We start from the raw sequence: 12,799 nt of genomic DNA, 5'->3' as shown, positions 1-12,799 counted from the left end.
CATAATTATTCAGTGGTGAAGACGCTGAACTTGTCATCTGGAAAGCAGACAGCCCAGATTTGCAACCCGAGTGTCATGTGATGGGTGAGCTCCTATTACTCGCCTCAGCTCCTGCCAACCTAGAAGTTCGAAAGCATGGAAATGTGAGTAGATAAATAGGCACCACTTTGGCGGGAAAGGATACCGTGTTCTATATTTTCATTCTGGCCACATGACAGAAAATGTCTCTCAGACAACCCAGGATCTCTTGGTTGAGAATCTGAGATGAGCACCGTCCCCAAGTCGCGGTCATGTCTGGACAGAGGAAAACCTTTAAACCTTAAAATGAGTTCCAAACCTGCCGAGTTTAATGGAAGATCTGGCGATGTCTCTTGAAGAAACTAATGCGTTGAACCCTGTAGGATTAGCTTCCAAATGAAGAATTTTCACAAGACCAAAACAAAAAACAAAAACATTGACAAACTTCTAAAAAAATGTTAAAAATAATCCAACCAAACTATTCATTGGGAAAAAAATTAGCCAGGTCTGATAATGATTAAAAAAAATACTTGCTTTTCACTGCTGATAACCATGACATCAAATGAAAGGGCCAATATTTCAGGATAAAACAAGACCAAAAAAAAAAGGCAGAACATTTCTGAACTTGAGAGAACCATACGCACACTTCTGTTTGAAAATTTTTTATTCGTTTTCTTTTGCCTTAAAAAAGTTATCAGTGCAACATTTCAGAACATCCACGCCTCACCCACCAAACACTGAGCAGTAGTTAATTTTAATTAGGAAATACTGAGTTCTGAAGCCAGTGGGTTATCATTTTGCTATTTATTTCCTTCTCTCAAACTCTGAAAAAAGTCCTCTGTATAAATTAAACAAATAAAAAAAAGGATGTTACTCTCAATCCTAGGTCATCATTACAGCCAACAGAATCGTAATAATGCATCTAAAATGTGTGTCCACAATATATCAAGGGATACATTTGGGAGGGGGGAAAAACACAAGGAAAAAAATATGACATTCTAGACTTGTTAAAAAGGATAATGGTCCCATATATTTATTAACAGGTTAGCAAAAAATAAACCAAAAAAACAAAAACAAAAAAATCCAATGGATTACAATATTTACATGTTATTCGAAAAATAAAGTAGTGATAAAATCATGTCACAATCATTTCTTTTTTTTTTCTTTTTCATTTTTGGTAACCATTACAAACATCCAATCCAGGTATGGAACTGTTTAAATACATTTGATATGAGGCCAATTAAAAAGAAAACATTCAGACACAAAATGTTTATTTATACTTCTCCTTCCAATGTGTTCATCGCATGACTTTCCCTCCCCCACCAAATAATAATAAAAAAGGGGGGGAAACCAAAAAAACAAAACAAAACTGAAAGCCCACCCTCACAAACTGAAATCTGCAAAATTCAAAACATCATGCTTTTTTCAAGTAGCACTTCTTCCACAAATGTAATGGCAGCCATTGTTTTTTTTCTTTTCGCCTCTTTTACACCATCCATTTGAGAATTTTTGTGTGGATATCGGCTTCTCGGCAGCTTCACCCCTTCCCCTTCCCTCAAAGGTAAAAAAAAATAATAATAATAATAAAAAGGAAAAGAAAAAAGGGAGAAAAAAGGAAAAAGAAAAGAAAAGCAACCCAAAGAGACACATGCATTTCTAAAACTAGATTTCACTCAAGTACTTTCTACTTTTGGAAAGTAACCCCATTTATCAGACCATTCTTCCCTGGGCCTGGACCTTCTGCTTCAGGTTCATGCAAGATATCCCAACATTTTTACATGGAAAAAGGAACTCAAAAACACAACTTCTATTCCTGTTTAGGCTCTGCTGTTCCCCCTCATGTGAAGAATGCGAGGTGGCGCAATGAATTTTCTCCCTCCTTGAAGTCCATAAAATGTAGATCTCTAGGCTCCTAATATTGCAAAACTGGGTTACCTGAACTTTAGAACTATGTGGTTATCGATTCCCTCCCCCTCCGACCCTCCTTGTACCAAAACGAGACACCACATTTTTTAAAAAAAGGCAACCATTCTTAAGTAACCAAAATAATAACCAGTGAAAAAATGTTCAATTGGACGAGCAACAGAATGATTCTGAGGACTCTTGGATGGGTCCACAATCTGCATAGCTGTGCTGTAAGTTTGGTTCTTTAGTTAAAAGGGTTTTTTTGTTTTTGAGTTTCTTTAAAAAAGTTACCTTCTTTGATATCTCCACATGTTTAAAACTAAATCATCATCAATCATCATCATCATCTATTCACAAGAACTACTTCTCCTTCCCAGCCCTATCTCATTGGATGAGAGAGCAACGGAGAAATGCGGGGTGGTGGCGGGGACATTACTTTACATGGAAAAAAAAATAATTGTGCTGTATTGTAATCCCACAGGCTGAGCCAACGTAGACATGGGGCAAACAAGAACGGCACAGAGTCAATCACATGAGTCTTAAAAAAGAAAAAAAAAGCCAACCAACCAAGCAACCCAACGCCCTAAAATCATAGCTGAACGCTAACAAACAGCTTACCTGGAATAAAAGATGACAAGTCACAGACAGGTATCTAGGAATTCTCTCTTTTTTGTTTTGTTTTTTTACTAAAATAATTAAAAAAATCACAGTATTTTAAGAAATAAACCCCCCACAGGGATTTTTGAGCACAATTTTGTTTTTGTTTTTTTGTGTGTGTTTTTCTCTTTAAAACTTTGTGGTTTTTCTTCCATTCACCATCTTGCCCAGCAGTCTGTCTTTCTATATATATTTAACCACAATGACAACAGGTAGTACTCACAAATGCAGAGATTTGTTTTGTGTTTTTTTTTTTCATTTTTAATTTCCCTTGGTTAATTCTGAGGTACTAGGAAACAGGTGACTGTTTTAAGCCAAAGCAGTCTTTAACTTTCTTTTCTTTTTTCTTGGTTTTTTGTTTTTTTTGTCACTCTGGAAAAGCGTAGTATGTATATTAAAACTAGAAAAGAAAAAAAAAAAGAGTGCCCCAAAGATGGGCACGGAACGTTTGTCCCCTGCATTCTTCCATCCTTGAGACGCCTCTCTCGCCAAAAGGACCCCGAAGTCTCCAGCGGCGGAGCACAAAGGCAAAATAATGCAAGACACATCTGGGAATTCGATTCTCGCGAGTCCAACGTTATGACCGTGTAACTTCCCCGTTGTCGAGATCCAGAAGAGTCGTGCGGGTGTCATGGAGCCATGGATCCCACCGTCCTCAATTAAATAAATTTAATCTATATACAGACACACGCCCACGCACGCCCGCACACACCCGCACACACACCCACACACAGGTACCAGTGCTTTGAAAATAGATCATTCAGTCCTAAAAGCAGCTTTGATTCTTCCTTGTCCCCCTGCCCGCCCCCTCCCCATTCATCACTGTTCAAGTAGGTTGTCGGAAATCACACCAGGTGCTCATTCACTTTTGACCTCTGCCATCTCTGGGAGTGATTTATTATCAGAAGCAGCAGCAGTAGCAGCAGCAGCAGCAGCAGCAGCAGTGACACAGATGGCAGCTTCGTTCTGGTGGGGAAAGTCCCCCAGTCTCTTCAGGCTGCTTTCCATTTCTTCTGCCAAGGGTACCTTAACCGTCTCTTCCGCGTTCTCTTTGGCCTGGCTTTCCTCACTGATGACCCGGTTGGTTTCATTCATTGCCCTGGACACGGGAGACAGAGGAAGGGTTTTTTTTTTTTAAAAAAGGTGACAATTTGGGCATCCCGGGGACCTCTCGTCTCTTCTTGCTAGGGCAGAGGCAACATGACTCAGAAAGTTGGAAGAGGAAACCCACACCGGTCTTAGGAATAACTTAGCCAGATCAGATGGCCTCTGAGCCTAGGGATGAGATGATACCTTTGCACTCCTCGAATTATGACCCTAAGGGAGCATAATGCCCGTGACGGTTGTAACGTTAATGGAACCGCTTTAAACAAAAATGAACTTTAAATGAACCCCATCTCTCCTCTCCCCATTAATCGAATGCACGGGTCGTTAAGTGCTCATGAAATACCTCAGGGATGGGGAAAACCATGGGGAGCCAGTGCAGGAAAGGACCACCTGGCTCTGGCCACCCAAGGCCTCCCCATGACCACTGAGGTATCTCATATTCCCCTTCCCATCCCTTAGGGCCACCTCAGTTGTGCACTTATCTTTCTAAGGTCGGCAGAGCTCAGGGCTATGTGACAGAAAAAATGGCCTTCAGATGCAGGCGAAGTTGTTCTCTTTAGTTCTTGTGTTCCTCTGCCCCCTTTGGAAAAAGCTTGTCCCTCAGACAATGGAGGCCTGCAGGGGTGCAAGATCCCGCCCCCCGAATGCTTCCATCCCCTTTGCAAAAGCTTTTGGCGCAGAGGAAAGAGGCCTGCAGGGGGCGATCTCGCGCATCTGCAGGCTTCTTTCTTCCACATCAAAAAAACTTTTGTAAAGGGGGTGGAAGCCTTCGGGGGCGCGGTCTTGCGCCCCTGCAGGCCTCCATTGTCTGAGGGACAAGCTTTTTCCAAAGGGGACAGATGGGCATGAAAAACAGCTTTAACCAGGGTCTGGGAAGATGGCCACTTTTCTGCCACGCGGCCCTGAGCTCTGCAGATCTTTGAAAGGTAAGTGAGTGGATCAGAGACAGGGCGGAGCCGATGGGCTAGCACACATCAGGACCAGTGCCTGTAAGGACCCTGAGGGACGGGGAGAACATCTCCGCGGCTGGTTGTAAGAGTGAATGACTGCCATGGTGCTGCAACGTTTGTAACCTCAGAACTGGTTTTGGGGGCAGTGTTGCAACTTCAAACCATTGCTAAGTGAATTGTCATAACTCAAGGACTACCTGTGCAGGGCAAAATAAGGTGGGTGTTGTTTCTTCCAAATGGTTAACAAGCCCCCCCTTAAATCAGAGGAGAGGTAGAGGAACAAAGGCATCAAGAAGCATCTGTCTTCATGCGCTCGCTGACCTGGAGGAGCGTCGGGGACTAAAATATACAGATATTTGGTTCCCAAGGCTCCTGTGATTTTGTTTCCGTTTCCTTTTAATAAGGCTGACAAATTAGACTTTGCGAGATTATGGCGATCTGTGGGACTTAAAAGTACCTGCGCTGAAGAGAACCAATTTGTTATAGTGGGATTAAAGTGCCCGCCAAGGCCGGAAACTGGACACTATGAGTCCTAGTCCCACCTGAGGCACAAGGCCAGCTGTGTGACTTTGGGCCAGTTACACTGTCTCCTAGGCCAGGAGAAAATGGAAAGCCACTTCTAAAAAATTTTGACGGGAAAACTGCAGGGAGTCTAGGCAGTTACCAGGATCTGATTCAAAGGCAGCATTCTTTATGTGTGTGTGCGTGCGTGTGTGTGTGTTTTCTTATGTTTTCGCAGATATTTATATATATGGTATTCAGCTTTGTTCGGGTATTTTCCCATGTCATTATAGTTGTGCTTTTAAAGTTGTAGCAACGTTTCGGCAGAATCTCATCTGCCATCATCAGGCTTCTGTATGGTGTTCGTCTGTGAGTCCCAACCAATCACGATGAAGAAAAAAAAACATTCTGGCACAGCAGTAGGCTAGCCCCAAATTTAAAACAGAAACGGCTGTGAAAGTCTGACTCACAGACGAACACAATACAGAAGCACAACTATGATGATGTGGGAAAATACCCGAACAAAGCTGAATACCATAAATGTAAGTACCCACGAAAACTTAAGAAAACATACATACATATACATACATACATATATACACACATACATAAAGAATGCTGCCTTTGAATCAGATCCTGGTGACTGCCTAGACTCCCTGGGTTCATGGGTTAATCATAAAATACAATTTGAGAGTTGCTTGCTTTGTGGAGGGGTTGTGTCTGCATGTTGCCAACTACACAGTAGAAACAATTCCATTCTAGAATATAATGCATATATCCAAATAATGTCCAAGAACCCCTGCCCCCAAATATAGAATACAGTCAAATATCTACTATACAATCCACGTTGGGAATTACTATCTAGTTTAATGGATAAGAACATTTGAAAATGTTATCCTCCCAATGAAGGAGGATATTCAAAGGCAGATGAAAATATTATTAAGTCTGTAGGGAGAAATTAAGACTTTTGTATCAAGACTGCTGTGTATTTAGTCCCATTCAAATATTCGATACAGATAAATATGTTAATAATTACATTTTGTGGAAGGAAAAATACACAGGATTTCTTGGTAAGCTATGCTGAGGGTGGCTTTAATTTTTCTAATTTTCAACAGTATCACTGTGCTTATATATTAGAGATTCACGTATTAGAAGGAAAATATTATTGACTATTTACTGTTAGTAAACAGAACACAGTTTTGAAACGACAGTCCAATAACCCAACATGTTCTTTGTTTTCATTACAGTAAAACCCAAAGCTATATACGGTAAAAATACAGTTTCCTACAGTCAGCATTAATTTATTTTCAGCTGGCTGATAATAAACATGCTTTGTTTGTAGCATTTGCTTCACAATATGCAGCATGCCAGCAAAAGGCCCCAGTCTTCCCTTTGCTGGTAGAAGAAGTGGTAGCTTCTGGATCCACTTACATGCCATGTCTCAGTACATGCCGCTCCCAATCAGAACCTTCAGCAAACGTTCGCCCGCAAAATTCACAGGGGAAGCGTTTTTCAGGAGGACCGTTTTCTGAAAACCTCATGTCCCCTTGGAGGAAAAGAAGCACATAGACATGTATCAATCTTAAGAATAAGCCACAGTTCTCTGAAGGAGGCAGAAGGCAGAAACAGAAAGTAGTCTGAAAGTCCAATAGGGAAAAACACGTCACGAATTTCCCTCCTTGAAAGCACCCGTGAGAATATGGGAATCCGATATCTTTAGAGAGGGACATTTTCATTGGGCAAAGAATGTGAATATCTCGTGCTCCTCTTTGAGACATAGACATTCATGAGATGAAATGTCACCCTTTCTCAAACCCAATTAAGCAAAATCTGGATTAGATGGATAGATAGATGGATAGATAGATAGATAGATAGATAGATAGATAGATAGATAGATAGATCTATAGAGTCCAGATTTTGTTTAATGGGTTTAATGGGAGAGAGGGCAACATTTCATTTCAGGAATAGAACATTTCCGATTTACCAGTCTTGTCTCCCACTTTTTATACAAGTAGTCCTCAACTTACGACCACAGTTGAGCCCAAAATTGATGTTTCTACGTGAGAAATTTGTCAAGTCAGTTTGGCCCCATTTTATGACTTTTCTTGCCACAAATTGTTAAGCGAATCACTGCAGTTGTTAAACAAGTAACATGGTTCTTAAGTGAATCTGGCTTCCCCATTGATTGTGCTTGCCAGAAGGTCACCAAAGGGGACCCCCGGACACGGCAATGGTCGTAAGTATGAAACAGTGGCCAAGCATCTGAGTTTGGATCACATGATCATGGGGAATGCTGCAAAGGTTGTAACAGTGAAAACTGGTCATGTCACTCTTTTTTGCCATTGTAACTGTTGTAATTTGAGGACTACCAATATCTACCGTGGTGCTTAACAGTCTCTGAACCCTTTTAAATTTTCAATATTTCTGCATAAATAGGATCTAAAATGTGACCTGTTCTCCACACAAGTCCTAAAAGTAGACACAGAGAACCCAATTAAACAAACACACTTCCATTGAAGATAATGACCCAAAGCTACATATTTGCATATGCATCACTTGTACATTACCAATCATACCTGCCTCATTGTTCATTAACCTCACTATCAAAGCTGGCACCAGACAGGGCATAGAAAAGCTCAGAGAAATAGTGCAAGATCGGAAGATGTGAAGAGACCTGGACCATAGAATTGCCAAGAGCCAGACTCAACTCAATGGATATCCTCCTCCTCCTCCTCTTCTTCTTCCTCCTCCTCCTCCTCCAATAGCCTTGAAAATAATTATAGGTTCCAAAGGTATGATTTTACTGCCGCAGCTCAACTATTTTAACTATTGTTAGCTACTTATACTATTATTAGAACAATTACTATCATGTTTCCCCCAAATAAGACCCTGTCTTATATTTTTTTTGCCACCAAAAAAGGCACCACGTCTTATTTTCAAGGGGGATGTCATCCACGGACTCATCTCAGATGCGCATGTCGCCCCCAACTCCTTTTCGCTGTCAGAGGCCTACAGGAACTTTTTCTGTGGCCAGAAAGACTTTCCTGAGGGCCTCTGCAGCCATCCTGAGTTCTGTTATTGGCTGCAAAGGCCTTCAGGAAAGCCTTGCCGGCTGCAGAAGAAATAGGCCGCCAAGGCACGTGTCAGGGTGTGCAAGGCCTGGCTGCAACTGTCCAAAGGTAAGTAGTAGGGCAGCTCCACCCCACCCCATCCCCACCCTAGCTTAATTTTCACCCGTGGATCCTGGAGTGGGTGGGGTTTTAATTAGGGCTTATTTGGGGGGTAGGGCTTATATTAGGTGCATGTGTAAAAATCAAGCTAGGACTTACTTTTGGGGTAGTTCATATTTTGGGGGAAGCGCAGTACTATTGTTAGTACCTGCCATACTCTATTACTTAACGATTTACTATTCTACTATTTAATTATTGTTAGCTAGTTATATAGTCCCTATATAAAATAACAATCCCAGAAGTTATGGGAGAATTATGGAGGATCTCCTAACTTCTAAAACTGTTATTTTATATAGATACTATCAGTCTCTAATGATAATTCTTTCCACTTGTATGAATTGTTTTGTAAAATATAAGGCACAGAAGATACAAAAATGCGGAAATGCCTCCTCTTTGCCTGGTTGACAGCAAATCAAATAAGCCAGCACTACTGGTTACTTGTGAATGAACCTATTGTTATAACAACTGAAGAGTCACTTAACAGAAATATGATTTTTAGAAGTTCACTGGGGCTAAATTTACTTGTTCTAATGTTCCATGAGCATCTTTTCTTCACTGGAAAGGAAGTAAAAGTTCCTCTGAATACAGAGTAGAGTTTGATTCCACTGAACTGGATGGCGATTGTGCCACATGTCAGTGACAGATCAGAGCCACAGGTTTGCAGCCATATGATCTCCACCTATAGGGAAGGCATTCCTTGTAGAGTAACGCTCAGTGAAAGTATTTATTAATCTGAGAATGCCCTGCCAATCAACCCTTCGAGAGTAGACCAGCCAAATGCTTCTCACTGATTCTAACGGGGGAAGCGCTAATTATCGGCTTAAGCTCTGGCTGGATGTTGTTCTGCAGAACATAATGGAGCATTCCCAAGACCCTGAAATCACAGTGGACATTCCTCCTGGCTGAAATACGGGAGACCAACGTGAACCAGAGAGCTGTCTGCCAAACAAAAGATGAAATGTTTTCTCACAAAATTAAGACGATTGCCACACAGGCCATTAAAAATAATTACTTGGACTATCTTGCTTGATTTCTTTTCACTGAAAACGAGACAGTACCATCTGCTCTAAGCATTAATTCTGTAGTGGGGATTATCCTGAGTAAAAAGAAGAACAGAATGCCAATGTCTCTCGCTTCCCAGAGTCCTCTCAAAGTATATAATGAAAAACAGTCGGATTTTGCTTCATTTAACTGCTGATCTTTGCTTGCCTCATTTCCACTTCATATTATGCTATGCACACAACTCATGAGCCAACCTAACCCACTTAAAATTTACATCTTTTGCTTTTCTGTGTGATCTCATACATGTATATTGCATGCCCTTCTTTCTCTACAGTTTTGTTTTTTTGTGGGGATGGCTGGGAGAAATATTGTCAAATTCTTCCCAAGACTTTTCCAAACACATCGATGTGTTTTGGTTTCAGAGGATACTGGACTGCAACTCTCTGAAATCCAATTTAAACTATCCTCAAACAGTTTTATTTTTTTTAAAAAAAGACTTCTTGTTCTTTGGAGGTTATACTTTTTTTTAAATTCCCCAAATGTCAATCTATCCGCTTCAGTTTGGGTCCTCCAAGCAAGCAAATTCTTGGAGAGAAAGGCGAAGGCCGTCTATAGTTTTACAGACTTTGCTGTCGAAAGGTAAATCATAGTAGATAAACTCCCATCATTTAACAATTTATTTCTCCTAGGGTTTCCCGCAGGTTTTTGAAGGACCCAGTACTGGAAAATCTTTATAAAATGTCCATAGCTCAAAGCTAGTAAGACAAAGGGATCTGTCCCTGAGGTTCGAGGGTGCTTTGGTTTTGGTGATTTCCATCTTTTGTTCTGGGTGGGGTTGCCCTACCTCAGACAGATCCCCTGTGGGTCCCTCCTGGATTTGCAGCTTCTATTTGAAGAGCAGGTGGCAGCCATAACTTTGCGTTATGCATCACGTAACTGTTCTGGACTGTGAGGTCTTTTTCATAATCATGCCTTAGTCATCTCCTACTTGGATTACTGCTACGCGCTCTACAACAGGCTGTCCTTGAAGAGTATTCAGAAGTTTTGCTTGGCCCAAAATATAGCAGCACAGCCAGTTCTGGGTGCCAGTTGATCGGTATCTGTGCTACCTCTGCTTTAAGAGCTGTATTGCTATCAGGATGCTTTTGAGTGCAATTCAAGGTATTCTTCAGGCCTTAATGGCTGGGCTGGACTACCTACCAGGTTATCTCTCTCTAGTGGTGTTTACCCATGTTGTGGGATCCAACAGAAAAAGCATATTCCAGGTCCTACCCATGATCTAATGCAGCAAAGCTGGCTGAGGAATTCTGGGAGTTGAAGTCCACAAGTCTTAAAGTTGCCAAGGTTGGACACCCCTGATCTAATGCAAAGGTCTTCAAACTTGTTTGAAGAAGTTTAAGACTTGTGGACTTCAACTTCCAGAATTCCTGAGCTAACGTAACTGGAGGAGGAATTCTGGGAGTTGAAGTCCACAAGTCTTAAAGCTGTCAAGTTTGAAGGACCCCCGATCTAGTGCCATCTGATTTAGGAGCAAAGCCTTTTCTATCAAGGTGCCCATCCCCAGGAACATGGTTTCCCCACAGACTGAACTTGTCCCAAGCCGGTTGGCTTTTCGCAAGGCATGGAGAACCTGGTTTTGTCGTCAAGACAGAAGATAGAGTGGGTGAACCATTTCATGGTCACAGTTGTGCTAAATCAGTGTTCTCAATTACTATATTGTTTTATGCCATTCCTGCTGTTTTTAAATCTCTATGGCTTTTTGCTATGTTTTTAATTAGCTGCCCAGAGTTATGCATATGAGAAGCGGGGGGAACGGGACGGACCTATCAAAGAAAGAAAGGAATAAAAGCTGAGACTTAAGTTTGTGGAGAACAGGTCTATCAACAGCTGTAAGTCAGACAAGCTAAGAATGGAATGTAACAATACAAAGGGAGATATTGTTACAGTTAATTATGATTCCCTTATGAACCAGCATATGTGAAATGCCAGCGAATTAGATTGTGGCTTCTCACTCACTGTCTGCCTGCCATCGGGGAGGATCAAATTCACAATCAAAGATCAGTAGTGCAGGAAACGGGCACATTTCAGGTGAAAAGAGGACATAAGTGATAAACAGCAAGTCCTCAAGACAACGGCCACGCCACCTTGTTTTGCCTTGTTTCTCCCCCCCCGCCACATAAAAAAAAGTTTACTTGATATCAACGTAATCTTTATGGTGTTACACAAATACATTTTCCTTCTGGTCATGTGCACAGATTTAAACATTCTTTAAGAAACCCAATACTTTGGGACAGTGAGTGCGTATGCCCATCGGCAGTTCCTTTTTGTTGAAAAATTAATTTTATTTACGGAGGATCAGACCCATGAGTTAAGCTTCAAAGAGGTTAATGTTTAATTATACTCCTCAAATCTGAGATCTATTCATAAGGAACTGGGGATCTGTTATACCTGGACGGTTGCAAAAAAAGAAACAAACCAAACCCATGGTGATATATTCGTGGAATGATGAACAGACTGTAAAGGTTTTCCCGAACAAACTGTCCTTTGAACAGGCTCCTGTTTGGAGGAAAGGCAAGTCAGTTTGTATCTTAACATGACTGGAAGCTTTCAAAATGTTTCTCCCTGGGACTGCTGGACGGAGAATTAAGCAAGACAACCGCAACACTGACCTCTCTCTTCTGTCTCGGGGTTCATCTCCTCATCCTTTTCTTCCTCATCACTGCTGGAGCTCTCCTCTTTTCCTTTCATTTGCTCCAACTGATCTAAGTTAACCCGTCCAACCAGCTCAAAATTGCGACTCACCTTTGGGGAAGAAAACAATACAGCGTATTTGCAAAAAAACGGCACTGTGAGTGCTACTCTTTTAAAGTGGCTGCTTGTTTTTCCTGGGAGTAGGACTCTCCTCTAAGGAATGAAGAATCCAAAACAACTGTATAGTAGCCAGGTATGGAAACAACAGGTTGAAAACAACTGTGATAACACTACACATGCTTGAAATTCCACAGACCAATACTCTTCGCACTATTCCACAACAGGGAATCTGCTCCATAGGAACAAAGCAAAGAGTTGAATATCTGAAAAGGGTTAAGTAACAGAGACAGATGGTTTCTTCTGGCAAGGCTTACATTTGCCCTTATTTGAAGAAAGATGGAAGTGCTGATGAGAGAAAAGGCAGAGATAAGAGAAACAATGCCCTCTGGAACGATCTGCTCCCAAGATACCATTGGCCTGGACCCTGTTGGCCTTTAGAAAGGCAATTTTTAAAAAAGTGCTTTCTCTTCAGGGTGGGAAAATTGGAGTTCTTGTCTGGAGCAAGATATGAATGCAAGTTTCTGGTTGCCGATTAATCTCTTAGAAGTTAATTGAAACCATTCATCTTGTTTTGATTTGGGACACTATTGTACGCCATCCAGAGTTGCAAAGTTGAGC

At 41.4% G+C, this 12,799-nt stretch overlaps 1 protein-coding gene across 25 annotated transcripts in view; it reads right to left on the bottom strand.

The window, feature by feature from the left end:
* Positions 1-667: 667 nt before the first annotated feature.
* The window catches only part of ZNF462 (zinc finger protein 462), a 156,359-nt gene continuing 144,227 nt past the window's right edge, over positions 668-12,799 (bottom strand). For 24 of the 25 annotated variants that reach the window (XM_087926480.1, XM_087926477.1, XM_087926474.1 and 21 more), the window contains 3 exons: positions 12,040-12,172; positions 6,570-6,684; positions 668-3,679 (listed from right to left, as the gene is read on the bottom strand). In XM_087926480.1, the coding sequence (XP_087782606.1) occupies positions 3,439-3,679; positions 6,570-6,684; positions 12,040-12,172 (489 nt within the window). In that variant the 3' untranslated portion in view covers positions 668-3,438. The other variant, XM_087926478.1, reaches the window with a different exon arrangement.

Source organism: Pseudonaja textilis, chromosome 2 (genome assembly GCF_049901715.1).
Source record: "Pseudonaja textilis isolate UNSWEBS1 chromosome 2, rPseTex1.2, whole genome shotgun sequence".
In the NCBI taxonomy this organism is placed as follows: Eukaryota; Metazoa; Chordata; class Lepidosauria; order Squamata; family Elapidae; genus Pseudonaja; species Pseudonaja textilis.
Note: the sequence above shows the minus strand (reverse complement) of the source record. Positions and strands in the feature narration are given on the sequence as shown.